Source organism: Salvelinus alpinus, chromosome 6 (genome assembly GCF_045679555.1).
Source record: "Salvelinus alpinus chromosome 6, SLU_Salpinus.1, whole genome shotgun sequence".
Taxonomy (NCBI): domain Eukaryota; kingdom Metazoa; phylum Chordata; class Actinopteri; order Salmoniformes; family Salmonidae; genus Salvelinus; species Salvelinus alpinus.
In genome coordinates, this window is record NC_092091.1 from 3,218,885 (window position 1) to 3,234,818 (window position 15,934).

Consider the following 15,934-nt stretch of genomic DNA (forward strand, 5'->3'; position numbering starts at 1 on the left):
TATAACAGACTGTATTTAACTAGTTGAAGGCTGCCAGAGGACTGTGAGTATAACAGACTGCATTTAACTAGTTGAAGGGTGTCAGAGGACTGTGAGTATAACAGACTGTATTTAACAAGTTGAAGGCTGCCAGAGGACTGTGAGTATAACAGACTGCATTTAACTAGTTGAAGGCTGCCAGAGGACTGTGAGTATAACAGACTGTATTTAACAAGTTGAAGGGTGCCAGAGGACTGTGAGTATAACAGACTGCATTTAACTAGTTGAAGGGTGCCAGAGGACTGTGAGTATAACAGACTGCATTTAACTAGTTGAAGGCTGCCAGAGGACTGTGAGTATAACAGACTGCATTTAACTAGTTGAAGGCTGCCAGAGGACTGTGAGTATAACAGACTGTATTTAACTAGTTGAAGGCTGCCAGAGGACTGTGAGTATAACAGACTGTATTTAACTAGTTGAAGGCTGTCAGAGGACTGTGAGTATAACATACTGTATTTAACTAGTTGAAGGCTGCCAGAGGACTGTGAGTATAACAGACTGTATTTAACAAGTTGAAGGCTGCCAGAGGACTGTGAGTATAACAGACTGTATTTAACTAGTTGAAGGCTGCCAGAGGACTGTGAGTATAACAGACTGTATTTAACTAGTTGAAGGCTGTCAGAGGACTGTGAGTATAACATACTGTATTTAACTAGTTGAAGGCTGCCAGAGGACTGTGAGTATAACAGACTGTATTTAACAAGTTGAAGGGTGCCAGAGGACTGTGAGTATAACAGACTGCATTTAACTAGTTGAAGGCTGCCAGAGGACTGTGAGTATAACAGACTGTATTTAACTAGTTGAAGGCTGCCAGAGGACTGTGAGTATAACAGACTGTATTTAACTAGTTGAAGGCTGCCAGAGGACTGTGAGTATAACAGACTGTATTTAACTAGTTGAAGGCTGCCAGAGGACTGTGAGTATAACAGACTGTATTTAACTAGTTGAAGGCTGTCAGAGGACTGTGAGTATAACAGACTGTATTTAACTAGTTGAAGGCTGTCAGAGGACTGTGAGTATAACAGACTGTATTTAACAAGTTGAAGGCTGCCAGAGGACTGTGAGTATAACAGACTGTATTTAACAAGTTGAAGGCTGCCAGAGGACTGTGAGTATAACAGACTGTATTTAACTAGTTGAAGGCTGCCAGAGGACTGTGAGTATAACAGACTGTATTTAACTAGTTGAAGGCTGCCAGAGGACTGTGAGTATAACAGACTGTATTTAACAAGTTGAAGGCTGTCTGAGGACTGAGAGTATAACAGACTGTATTTTTATGTGTAAGAAATCTAGGCAGAGAATGTGACATGTGACCTATATTGTGAATTTCTTCCCAGCATTCATCACTCTGAAGAAAGGTTTTCTGTTCACCTACAACCTGGTTCAGTTCTTGGGTTTCTCCTGGATCTTTGTCAACATGACCGTCCGACTCTTTATACTTGGACAAGGTGAATCACTCTTTATACTGGGATCAAGGTGAATCCCTTCAGTTAGACATGATGTTGTTTGAGCCTGGGTGCCAGTCTGGCTGAGTTTGCAATTGTTCAGAAAACAGTGTAAATTTGTAAACTCTGTCTGGCAGTGAAGGACATGACATGACATATTTTCAACTGTTTTCCCTTTTCAGATTCTCTCTATGACACGTTCTACACCATCTCCGACGTGATGTTTTTCTGCCAAATATTAGCCAGTGTTGAAGTCCTCAATGCTATGTTTGGAGTGGTCAAGACTGCTGTGGTTCCTGCTTTTATACAGGTATCGTACTGGTACACTATGACAGCATCATGGGACACAGGGAGTTTACTGCGGTCGTTCATCATAGTCCACAACACTGACAGCATCATGGAACACAGGGAGTTTACTGCGGTCGTTCGTCATACTCCACCACACCGACAGCATCATGGAACACAGGGAGTTTACTGCGGTCGTTCGTCATACTCCACAACACCGACAGCATCATGGAACACAGGTAGTTTGCTGTAGTCGTTCATCATACTCCACCACACAGACAGCATCATGGAACACAGGTAGTTTACTGCGGTCGTTCGTCATACTCCACCACACAGACAGCATCATGGAACACAAGTAAATGTAAATGTAAATGTAGGTAGTTTGCTGCGGTCGTTCGTCATAGTCCACATTATTTACATTTACATTTAAGTCATTTAGCAGACGCTCTTATCCAGAGCGACTTACAAATTGGTGCATTCACCTTATGATATCCAGTGGAACAACCACTTTACAATAGTGCATCTAACTCTTTTAAGGGGGGAGGGTTAGAAGGATTACTTTATCCTATCCTAGGTATTCCTTAAAGAGGTGGGGTTTCAGGTGTCTCCGGAAGGTGGTGATTGACTCCGCTGACCTGGCGTCGTGAGGGAGTTTGTTCCACCATTGGGGTGCCAGAGCAGCGAACAGTTTTGACTGGGCTGAGCGGGAACTGTACTTCCTCAGAGGTAGGGAGGCGAGCAGGCCAGAGGTGGATGAACGCAGTGCCCTTGTTTGGGTGTAGGGCCTGATCAGAGCCTGAAGATACGGAGGTGCCGTTCCCCTCACAGCTCCGTAGGCAAGCACCATGGTCTTGTAGCGGATGCGAGCTTCAACTGGAAGCCAGTGGAGAGAGCGGAGGAGCGGGGTGACGTGAGAGAACTTGGGAAAGTTGAACACCAGACGGGCTGCGGCGTTCTGGATGAGTTGTAGGGGTTTAATGGCACAGGCAGGGAGCCCAGCCAACAGCGAGTTGCAGTAATCCAGACGGGAGATGACAAGTGCCTGGATTAGGACCTGCGCCGCTTCCTGCGTGAGGCAGGGTCGTACTCTGCGAATGTTGTAGAGCATGAACCTACAGGAACGGGTCACCGCCTTGATGTTAGTTGAGAACGACAGGGTGTTGTCCAGGATCACGCCAAGGTTCTTAGCACTCTGGGAGGAGGACACAATGGAGTTGTCAACCGTGATGGCGAGATCATGGAACGGGCAGTCCTTCCCCGGGAGGAAGAGCAGCTCCGTCTTGCCGAGGTTCAGCTTGAGGTGGTGATCCGTCATCCACACTGATATGTCTGCCAGACATGCAGAGATGCGATTCACCACCTGGTTATCAGAGGGGGGAAAGGAGAAGATTAATTGTGTGTCGTCTGCATAGCAATGATAGGAGAGACCATGTGAGGATATGACAGAGCCAAGTGACTTGGTGTATAGCGAGAATAGGAGAGGGCCTAGAACAGAGCCCTGGGGGACACCAGTGGTGAGAGCACGTGGTGCGGAGACAGATTCTCGCCACGCCACCTGGTAGGAGCGACCTGTCAGGTAGGACGCAATCCAAGCGTGGGCCGCGCCGGAGATGCCCAGCTCGGAGAGGGTGGAGAGGAGGATCTGATGGTTCACAGTATCAAAGGCAGCCGATAGGTCTAGAAGGATGAGAGCAGAGGAGAGAGAGTTAGCTTTAGCAGTGCGGAGCGCCTCCGTGACACAGAGAAGAGCAGTCTCAGTTGAATGACTAGTCTTGAAACCTGACTGATTTGGATCAAGAAGGTCATTCTGAGAGAGATAGCAGGAGAGCTGGCCAAGGACGGCACGTTCAAGAGTTTTGGAGAGAAAAGAAAGAAGGGATACTGGTCTGTAGTTGTTGACATCGGAGGGATCGAGTGTAGGTTTTTTCAGAAGGGGTGCAACTCTCGCTCTCTTGAAGACGGAAGGGACGTAGCCAGCGGTCAAGGATGAGTTGATGAGCGAGGTGAGGTAAGGGAGAAGGTCTCCGGAAATGGTCTGGAGAAGAGAGGAGGGGATAGGGTCAAGCGGGCAGGTTGTTGGGCGGCCGGCCGTCACAAGACGCGAGATTTCATCTGGAGAGAGAGGGGAGAAAGAGGTCAAAGCACAGGGTAGGGCAGTGTGAGCAGAACCAGCGGTGTCGTTTGACTTAGCAAACGAGGATCGGATGTCGTCGACCTTCTTTTCAAAATGGTTGACGAAGTCATCAGCAGAGAGGGAGGAGGGACATTATCATGGAACACAGGTAGTTTTCTGCGGTCGTTCATCATAGTCCACAACACAGACAGCATCATGGAACACAGGTAGTTTGCTGTAGTCGTTCGTCATACTCCACAACACAGACAGCATCATGGAACACAGGTAGTTTACTGCGGTCGTTCGTCATACTCCACAACACCGACAGCATCATGGAACACAGGTAGTTTACTGCGGTCGTTCGTCATACTCCACAACACCGACAGCATCATGGAACACAGGTAGTTTACTGCGGGTGTTCGTCATACTCCACAACACCGACAGCATCATGGAACACAGGTAGTTTACTGCGGTCGTTCGTCATACTCCACAACACCGACAGCATCATGGAACACAGGTAGTTTACTGCGGTCGTTCATCATAGTCCACAACACCGACAGCATCATGGAACACAGGTAGTTTACTGCGGTCGTTCATCATACTCCACAACACTGACAGCATCATGGAACACAGGTAGTTTACTGCGGTCGTTCATCATACTCCACAACACTGACAGCATCATGGAACACAGGTAGTTTACTGCGGTCGTTCATCATAGTCCACAACACCGACAGCATCATGGAACACAGGTAGTTTACTGCGGTCGTTCATCATACTCCACAACACTGACAGCATCATGGAACACAGGTAGTTTACTGCGGTCGTTCATCATACTCCACAACACTGACAGCATCATGGAACACAGGTAGTTTACTGCGGTCGTTCATCATACTCCACAACACTGACAGCATCATGGAACACAGGTAGTTTGCTGCGGTCGTTCATCATAGTCCACAACATCGACAGCATCATGGAACACAGGTAGTTTACTGCGGTCGTTCATCATAGTCCACAACACCGACAGCATCATGGAACACAGGTAGTTTACTGCGGTCGTTCGTCATAGTTGTCGTGGAAAATCATTTTCAAATACAACGCTTACCAGAACTTTTAAAATCAAACATGCTCTTTATTACAACTGTACAGCCCACTGGCATGTCCCCGCGGAACACACCCCGCGGAACACACACTTTCTCAGAACTCCAGCTACTCTATTTATACACACAGTATTGTCCGTCCCCTATGAAGTCATTCACCACCATCTGCTTTCAATTTGTTTATAATAGTGGCTGGACCCTCTATCCCAGCGTGTCCAATTACCTCTAGGCGTCACTCTGTCTGACATGTATGTTTGTAATAGAATTGTCAGACCATATGTCTAGTGTCCAATTGCTTTTAGGCGCCACTCTGTCTGACATGTATGTCAGCACAATGGAGAATCTACAAGGGTCAGAGGGTCAGAACGTCCCTTAGTAGACCTCCATCACCACGGTCCCATGACCCATGTTAACATGTGGTTCGTTACTTTAATGTTCAGCTATCATTTATATTTATATGTTATCCATGTATCTTATGTTACCACTACACTACTACACCATCTGCTAATCTTTGGTTTCCTGTATTTACCAGAATGGCAAATGCACTCACATCTGCTCTCTTATACTACCTTCCAGTATACTCCTGTCTACTGTCTAACAGTGTGATATCTACCCACATATGTCACCTACTCCTACATAATCCCTCCTCTTGAGGGTATTAACCTCAAAAACCATACTAAAAATGACATATAGAGAGTAGATATCAATACCAACAATTGACTAAAACATTATCAAAATAAAGCTTACAAATCACTTGTACCAAACATCTCAAATTATTAAAACTAAAATAGGAGTACAAAATCCAATTAGAAACATTAAGAAAAACCGAACTAGACCAAACATCTCCAGTTGACATAAGAGTAAAAGATCTAATTAGAAACATTAATAAAAAATAAAAATAATACAATGAATACAATAAGAAATTGAATGAGAAAATCAAAGACCTACATGCAGTTACAAAAGAAAATTGACACAACATCATTCTAAATTTAAGCATTTCAACATGATCCTCCTTGCAGACATGAATTTGGAAATACAGCATATACAGGTAGACCATCCTTACAAAAATCATGGCAAGCATAACCACCTCCAGGAACTACTCTATATAGACAGTTTGGATTCCCAAAGGGGCAGTCCAAAGGTCCACCGACCGCATTACAAGGCTTTCCATACTTATTAGTATACTTGCCTGGGCTACTCGGTACAGGATCAATCACCACAGGAGGGTCATCTCTCCTTACAGACATCTATTTAACTGCTGTCTGAACCACCATTGACTTTACCAGGGGTATAACACAACAAAATGCAATACCCAAAGCCAACAACCCTCCTCCTAACATGATGGTCATCCTAGCAAACATGACACAAACTCCACCCTTCTCCACTAAGAGCCAATTAAGTATAGTTAATGAATCCCTGTTGATTATATCATATATAATTAATCCATTCTAAGTTCATATTTGGTGTTATCCACAGAAATATAGATTCAAATCCTGATTTAACCTCCTCTCTGGCCTTGAAATCCCTAAGTAGACCTCTAAGCAGTCCAATTACATTAAGGTATACCTCAGGATCCTTATCATAAACCCTTTTAACTCTAGGTTTTAACATAGTCATCATGGAGTGATTCAATAATAGTAACCTATTTAATTGCTCTAACTAAGGCACAAAGACCAATCCATCCATCAGGCAATACATTCAACAGTTAGTTTTTTCCACACATCCAGAAACTATCAGCAATACCTTTGTCTTGATTTTTCAACATATTAAGAGATGACGCAACCTGAGTTATGTGACCACACAACCCTTTATCATTATTTTTACGAACTCCCACATTCTCTAAAACCCAAATAGTATCACATTCTACAGTGGTGTTTCCTACATCAATTCCTTCGGTGTCATGGCTGTAAAAACATTCATATTTTCCTTTAACCACGGTACCTCTGTCTAATTGAGGTACATTTAATTCAGTTCTAATATTATAGGCAACACAATCATTGTCTCCCAGCATGGTCTCATTCAACATAGTTTTACCCCTAGTACTTACCCAGAACAATCCTACATTTTATGTCACACAAGGGAATAGAATACTTTCTATTGGTACAATAGTCATTTTTACAACTTACACAGTTTTTACATGATGCTGGTTCAGAGACTATTAAAAGATCAAACAAAGGTGATTTTCTTCACAAAATACAATTGTCCATTCTGTGTCTGTTTGCCATATACTTAGCCCATTCGTATCACTCCTTCTTCACTACTTCTTCTCATGTAGTGTCCCTGAGTGGTTCTGATTCTGATATATCTAATTCTGTTGCTTTTTCAATGTTCTTATCTTGAGGTAGATCATTAGAGTTTATCAGAAAGTTTCAAATATCAGTAAAAACTCTCCTGACTGATGTCTCAGGTTGCTTTGTTGGCACGGTGGTCTGCTTGGTAAGGGCAGTCGATGTCATCTAGTGGTAGCTACTGTGGTCGTCACAGCAGCCGCCACCCTTGTTGTTGTCACAGGTTCTTCCTGTTCAGGTGCAGGGGTAGGTCTTCACCTTCCACTGGTTCAATCTTGTTCATGATGAGCACCTACTCGTCTTTTTCTTTGATTCATATCAGGTCACATCCTTTCGGGTCCCAAACGACTTCTCCCTTTGTTTGGTGATGTGTCCATCCACAGAGTGCAATCTCCGATAAGGGTTTGATCCTTATGATTGAGATAGACTTCAGTTCTCCTGCTTCTGTTATACATTGAGGTGGAACATAGATTCTAACCTTGTCAGTCTTTTTGGATTGTTCGGCTGATTCCATTCTTCTCTTCCTGCTCCCACCATACATCTTGATTGTGCATTAGTCTGTTGTTTCTATACTAGCATTCACTGTTGCTTCTAGTATGTCAATGTCATTATTCTTTTGTTGTTCTAACATCAATTGTCTGTAAAGGAGGCCATTCAAAAGTTTAAAAGTCAATTGTGGGGTAATCCCCATTTTCTTCAGCTTGCGGGACTTTTCCTCCTCTTTCTTCACCTGAAGCTCCCTCCTCAGGCCGGACTTAGCTTCCATCTGGAAGGGTTTCAATTTTAGGAAAGAAACGTTCTTATTCTGTTCCTTGTGAGGCCTCTCCTCCTCTTCTGGGTGCATTAGTCGGTGCACGTGTCATATTTCGGCTTTCACTTGATTTACTGTTTTCTTGGCTCCTCCCTGGCATCTCAATCGTTTCCGCTGCTCCTGCTCCCTCCAGGCTCCCTCCTGGTGAATCAGCATCCTCAGTGTCCTCATCTCTATGTGGTTGTATCCTTCTCTCTGTTGGGACTCAGCTGCAGTGGTTCAGATGGTACCACGTCTGGCTTCTTTTCACTTGGACGGCCGTTCTTGTTGCTTTGGCCACCTCATAGGGTCCATCTCTCCTCGGTTGATCCCACTTCCTCCGGATCCCTCCAACGTGGACTAGATCTCCTGGTACCACTGAGAGAGGTCCTTCTGGTCCCCTTGGATCATCAGACGCAGAACCTCTCATCCTGGTTCAGGTTTCTGCCTACTTTCTGTGAAGCATTCATACTTAGAGACTTATGGCCTCTGTTCTAAGATTGCACCATACATCCTCTTACTTCCATCACTCATCACACAACAAACAGACATTCCAGCTGAAGCTGGCGAACCCCTCTCCTTCTGGTTTCCTAAACATAAGACTTGGAAAACAACAGACAAAACATAACAGCATTGACAATGTTATGTGTTATGCATAAATATATTCATGCAAACTGAAATCTGAGACCATGACAATTCCCACTCTCTCTTTACCTGACTCTATGCCTCCAGGATACTTTTCTGCTGGACTCCACAAAAATAAAAGCCCTAAAAAGCTTCCTCATGCTTCCACCCAGTCTTCCCCTTTCGGCCACAGGTTCTGAGAGGTGTTCCCAAATCATGTCATTTTTACTTAGTTTCCCATCTACTCCATTTCAACTGATAATCATGTGCATAACCTACAATTAACATTCTCTCTTCTTGAATTAATTCAACACTGTATATGCTTTCATATCAATCCCTTTAACATGTTTGTTTAGAGTATAATATCCTATTATCCATTCTCTTTCACATGATGTATTAAAAATAAAACAAGTAGCCTCCAAACTCAACCCAGTATGTCTATAGTGGAATCTAATCTCTCTCTCTTTCTCTCTCTGATTCCACATCCTCTGTCATGGTGTTTTCAAGCTCACCCATTATTCAGCTGGACCTTACTTCTCGTGAGACTTATGCACCCACCAAAGAGAGACATAAAGAACTTTACCACTGCAGTGTTGTAAGAAGTATACCACCAGCCTGGTGTATCTTGATGTACACTCAGTCTCCAGAATGCAGCCCAAGCCCTTCCATTTCTGGCTGTTTTTTCCTGAGGACATACACACTAACACATGGGTTATTTCCTGACAACATTAGCAAGATCACTAAATCTTAATTTTTAATAACAGCCCTATGTAACCATTCTGCCTCAAATACCTGGCCTCTTGCCACAGAAATATTCAATGATAGTCAAATGATGTTCCCTACATCAACTGCTGTACAATAACATGTAATCAGTCAAATGTCTTCCAGTTGGATTAATATCCAATCCTATCAAAACTAAGTAATAAGTTTCTTAAACTTTTGCTCTAGTGTTCAAAATGCCACCACTTATTCTTTTTACCATATCTTTAGATATGTGAATTGTTCTATTTACTTTTAGAATTGTCCCTATATTTTACACAGCCAGCTATCTTTCCTTTTCTGTGAATTATCTCTATTTTTATACATATTTCTAGAAATAACACCCCTTTACTACCATTACCTTCATTTATAAGTCCCCTAACCCATAACTGCCATTGTTTGATACATACTTAAAACATCCTTAAGTCAATTTATATATCATTTATATCAGTCCCTCCTCAGGAACATATACACAACCTTATGTTCCTCAAAACAAAAATAAATTGACCAAACGAGAAAAAGAGAAATAAAAAATAAAAATAAATAATAATAATAATAATAATAATAATAATAATAATTGCACATTTGCAATATTACCACTATTTGTAATGTAATGGAAAACGTCCATCCGTTTCATTCTATGCCAATGTTATTGTTGGTCTCTTTCTTCTTCATTCATGGGTATCTTCGCACAACAGACTACCTATTTATTCAATTGAACATTACATTTTATCATCCCAATTCCAATGACATTATAAAACGAAAGAAACAAAAAACCTTTAATCTAAAATTCTGTAAGTTCTGTCAACCTCCTTGTCTCAGGATTAGTTTCCAGAGCTTCCCTAAGCCTATTAACGTTAAACAGTTCTATATCCAAATAACTAAACAGTTATATTTTTTATTTTATACATTTTCCAACCCAATATTCATGATAACAATCCTTAGTGTTTACTTTAACTCAAATTTGACCTTATCTATTCAATACACAACATCCCTTTAATAATTAACATTTATACTAAACACTTTAAATACCAGTACTATCTATTTTCCCAATAGCCCTTTTGTCTCAGTTTCTCTCATGAGTGGCCTGATAATATTATACAGTTTGAATAGAGTCTAGTGTCTTAAACATTTTATAAGTATATCCCACCTGTTCCAACAATTTCTAGTAAAAGGTGATCAGTCTTTCACAAGAAATTCCTAGGATTCAGGGCATTTTGAGACCATTAATATGTTTCCACTCCCCCTTTCTTTAGGAGCAACTTAAATACATTTTTCAAAAACATGTTCATCCTTTTGCATACCCAATTTGAAACTGAATTGGAAAAAACCCTTCCAATATATCTACTAATGCATATTCATTCCCAGTACATGGTGTACTCACTAGTGAATCATAAGCCAATAATCGCAAAGGGACTGGACTCACTCATCCAGAACTCCATGTTTTAGCCTTATCCAGATATTTTTATTTTTAAAGCGGCTGACTTTAATTAACTGCTTTCCACAGTAATGCAGTCTCCAATGACATTGTTGACCAGAGAAGATTAAAAAACCCTTTTTTCCCCTTATTCTTTCTGGAAAAGAAAGTGTACATATTGTTAATATTACATTTACGTTACATTTAAGTCATTTAGCAGATGCTCTTATCCAGAGCGACTTACAAATTGGAAAGTTCATACATATTCATCCTGGTCCCCCCGTGGGAATTGAACACTCAACCCAGGCGTTTGTAAGCACCATGCTCTACCAACTGAGCCACACAGGTCCACTGCCCGTTCCGTTAAGATCTCTATCTAACGTCTTACTTTTACCTTTAGTTATTTATTTTGTCTATACTTTATTTTGATACCTTTTTAGTAATTTTACTATGGTCGCTTACTACTTTATCACATCAGTGTTTTTATCCTTGCTTATAACTTATTTTACTTCGATGTTTCTTAACTTCTTTCCCTCTGCCTAATAGCAGTTAACGACACCCTTCATCAACTCTACTCTGTCACAGGAGAGCTGCGCGCTCCCTCTCCTGGACGTTCTGCCTACATACACACACAACTTGTCTTTCCTTATTGACTTAATTCACTTCCACCTACATAAGCCTAGACTTCTACAATATGACGAGACTACTGTCTAATCGGATCAGCTTGTCTTCATATTCTATTCAACCCCCAATACTTATCTTTTCTTCTATTATTAGAGTAGTATTATGGCGTGACCTACTGAATTACCAAACCCTGGTAGCTAGACAGAGCGGTTTTTTATTCGCAGGATTTCTTTTGCATTTGAACGCCGCACAATCGGGCCAACGTTTTTCCTGCACCTACTACTTCACTCATACAGTCCTCCTTTCAGAGCGGAAACTATGAATATTTATTTAACTACTGATTTATGTTTTGACCGTATAAGTTACTTTTGCAGTTGAACGCCGCACAATCGGGCCAACGTTTTCCTACAACCTACTAATTTATGCTTTGACCGTATAAGTTACTTTTGCAGTTGAACGCCGCACAATCGGGCTAACGTTTTCCTACAACCTACTGTTTTATGCTTTGACTGTATAAGCTACTTTTGCAGTTGAACGCCGCACAATCGGGCTAACGTTTTCCTACAACCTACTGTTTTATGCTTTGACTGTATAAGCTACTTTTGCAGTTGAACGCCGCACAATCGGGCTAACGTTCTTCCTGCCTTCTAAATATTTCATCCGTTCAGTCCTTCTTTCAAAGCGGTAACCATGAAATATTAATTTAACTACTAAATATTCACCAACAGACCCTTCTGCCGCGCTGTGAATATCCCACCCAAGCAGACCTTTTCAAAAATGTTAACCAGCCATCTCAGCCAGATGCGCAAACAACCGCATCATTTAAGCTACACATTCGAACGGTCTGATCTGAACGAGCGCATGCATGCTCACTCTACATCTAACACAAGCAAAGTTCACAGCACCTATTCACTCAGTCTCTATACATGCGCATACATTTACATTTAATACCATTCCCCAAATTACACATACATGCAAATTCATTGAATTTAAAAGTTCTTTTGTATTTACTGGTTTCATTTTAGGAAATTTGAAAGAGAGACTTACGTGGCGCTCCTCTCGCTGAGACAGTATCTCTGGAGCAATCTTACACAAACATTTCAACTATTGTAAGAACTTGCTTACCGTCTAGTTGGGCGGCCACCTCTGTTTGTTTAGATTGTCCAAAGAACCCATCATCAGCCAAGAACGTCCCAGTCCCTATCAGCTCCTGGCAAGCTCGCCAATTATGTCGTGGAAAATCATTTTCAAATACAACGCTTACCAGAACTTTTAAAATCAAACATGCTCTTTATTACAACTGTACAGCCCACTGGCATGTCCCCGCGGAACACACCCCGCGGAACACACACTTTCTCAGAACTCCAGCTACTCTATTTATACACACAGTATTGTCCGTCCCCTATGAAGTCATTCACCACCATCTGCTTTCAATTTGTTTATAATAGTGGCTGGACCCTCTATCCCAGCGTGTCCAATTACCTCTAGGCGTCACTCTGTCTGACATGTATGTTTGTAATAGAATTGTCAGACCATATGTCTAGTGTCCAATTGCTTTTAGGCGCCACTCTGTCTGACATGTATGTCAGCACAATGGAGAATCTACAAGGGTCAGAGGGTCAGAACGTCCCTTAGTAGACCTCCATCACCACAGTCCCATGACCCATGTTAACATGTGGTTCGTTACTTTAATGTTCAGCTATCATTTATATTTATATGTTATCCATGTATCTTATGTTACCACTACACTACTACACCATCTGCTAATCTTTGGTTTCCTGTATTTACCAGAATGGCAAATGCACTCACATCTGCTCTCTTATACTACCTTCCAGTATACTCCTGTCTACTGTCTAACAGTGTGATATCTACCCACATATGTCACCTACTCCTACATAATCCACAACACCGACAGCATCATGGAACACAGGTAGTTTACTGCGGTCACTTATCATAGTCCACAACACCGACAGCATCATGGAACACAGGTAGTCTACTGCGGTCGTTCATCATAGTCCACAACACCGACAGCATCATGGAACACAGGTAGTTTACTGCGGTCGTTCATCATAGTCCACAACATCGACAGCATCATGGAACACAGGTAGTTTACTGCGGTCGTTCATCATAGTCCACAACACCGACAGCATCATGGAACACAGGTAGTTTACTGCGGTCGTTCGTCATAGTCCACAACACTGACAGCATCATGGAACACAGGTAGTTTACTGCGGTCGTTCGTCATAGAACACAGGTAGTTTACTGCGGTCGTTCGTCATACTCCACCACACAGACAGCATCATGGAACACAGGTAGTTTACTGCGGTCGTTCGTCATACTCCACCACACTGACAGCATCATGGAACACAGGTAGTTTACTGCGGTCGTTCGTCATACTCCACCACACAGACAGCATCATGGAACACAAGTAAATGTAAATGTAAATGTAGGTAGTTTGCTGCGGTCGTTCGTCATAGTCCACATTATTTACATTTACATTTAAGTCATTTAGCAGACGCTCTTATCCAGAGCGACTTACAAATTGGTGCATTCACCTTATGATATCCAGTGGAACAACCACTTTACAATAGTGCATCTAACTCTTTTAAGGGGGGAGGGTTAGAAGGATTACTTTATCCTATCCTAGGTATTCCTTAAAGAGGTGGGGTTTCAGGTGTCTCCGGAAGGTGGTGATTGACTCCGCTGACCTGGCGTCGTGAGGGAGTTTGTTCCACCATTGGGGTGCCAGAGCAGCGAACAGTTTTGACTGGGCTGAGCGGGAACTGTACTTCCTCAGAGGTAGGGAGGCGAGCAGGCCAGAGGTGGATGAACGCAGTGCCCTTGTTTGGGTGTAGGGCCTGATCAGAGCCTGAAGATACGGAGGTGCCGTTCCCCTCACAGCTCCGTAGGCAAGCACCATGGTCTTGTAGCGGATGCGAGCTTCAACTGGAAGCCAGTGGAGAGAGCGGAGGAGCGGGGTGACGTGAGAGAACTTGGGAAAGTTGAACACCAGACGGGCTGCGGCGTTCTGGATGAGTTGTAGGGGTTTAATGGCACAGGCAGGGAGCCCAGCCAACAGCGAGTTGCAGTAATCCAGACGGGAGATGACAGGTGCCTGGATTAGGACCTGCGCCGCTTCCTGCGTGAGGCAGGGTCGTACTCTGCGAATGTTGTAGAGCATGAACCTACAGGAACGGGTCACCGCCTTGATGTTAGTTGAGAACGACAGGGTGTTGTCCAGGATCACGCCAAGGTTCTTAGCACTCTGGGAGGAGGACACAATGGAGTTGTCAACCGTGATGGCGAGATCATGGAACGGGCAATCCTTCCCCGGGAGGAAGAGCAGCTCCGTCTTGCCGAGGTTCAGCTTGAGGTGGTGATCCGTCATCCACACTGATATGTCTGCCAGACATGCAGAGATGCGATTCACCACCTGGTTATCAGAGGGGGGAAAGGAGAAGATTAATTGTGTGTCGTCTGCATAGCAATGATAGGAGAGACCATGTGAGGATATGACAGAGCCAAGTGACTTGGTGTATAGCGAGAATAGGAGAGGGCCTAGAACAGAGCCCTGGGGGACACCAGTGGTGAGAGCACGTGGTGCGGAGACAGATTCTCGCCACGCCACCTGGTAGGAGCGACCTGTCAGGTAGGACGCAATCCAAGCGTGGGCCGCGCCGGAGATGCCCAGCTCGGAGAGGGTGGAGAGGAGGATCTGATGGTTCACAGTATCAAAGGCAGCCGATAGGTCTAGAAGGATGAGAGCAGAGGAGAGAGAGTTAGCTTTAGCAGTGCGGAGCGCCTCCGTGACACAGAGAAGAGCAGTCTCAGTTGAATGACTAGTCTTGAAACCTGACTGATTTGGATCAAGAAGGTCATTCTGAGAGAGATAGCAGGAGAGCTGGCCAAGGACGGCACGTTCAAGAGTTTTGGAGAGAAAAGAAAGAAGGGATACTGGTCTGTAGTTGTTGACATCGGAGGGATCGAGTGTAGGTTTTTTCAGAAGGGGTGCAACTCTCGCTCTCTTGAAGACGGAAGGGACGTAGCCAGCGGTCAAGGATGAGTTGATGAGCGAGGTGAGGTAAGGGAGAAGGTCTCCGGAAATGGTCTGGAGAAGAGAGGAGGGGATAGGGTCAAGCGGGCAGGTTGTTGGGCGGCCGGCCGTCACAAGACGCGAGATTTCATCTGGAGAGAGAGGGGAGAAAGAGGTCAAAGCACAGGGTAGGGCAGTGTGAGCAGAACCAGCGGTGTCATTTGACTTAGCAAACGAGGATCGGATGTCGTCGACCTTCTTTTCAAAATGGTTGACGAAGTCATCAGCAGAGAGGGAGGAGGGACATTATCATGGAACACAGGTAGTTTGCTGCGGTCGTTCATCATAGTCCACAACACAGACAGCATCATGGAACACAGGTAGTTTGCTGTAGTCGTTCGTCATACTCCACAACACAGA

General features: G+C 43.5%; 1 protein-coding gene across 1 annotated transcript in view; it reads left to right on the forward strand.

Annotated features, from left to right (window-relative positions):
- LOC139577448 (very-long-chain (3R)-3-hydroxyacyl-CoA dehydratase-like) overlaps nucleotides 1–15,934 on the forward strand; it is a 35,180-nt gene that overhangs the window by 5,682 nt on the left and 13,564 nt on the right. The window contains exons 6-7 of the mRNA XM_071404452.1: nucleotides 1,377–1,487; nucleotides 1,667–1,794. Of these exons, the coding sequence (XP_071260553.1) occupies nucleotides 1,377–1,487; nucleotides 1,667–1,794 (239 nt within the window). The remainder of the gene's footprint in view (nucleotides 1–1,376; nucleotides 1,488–1,666; nucleotides 1,795–15,934) is intronic.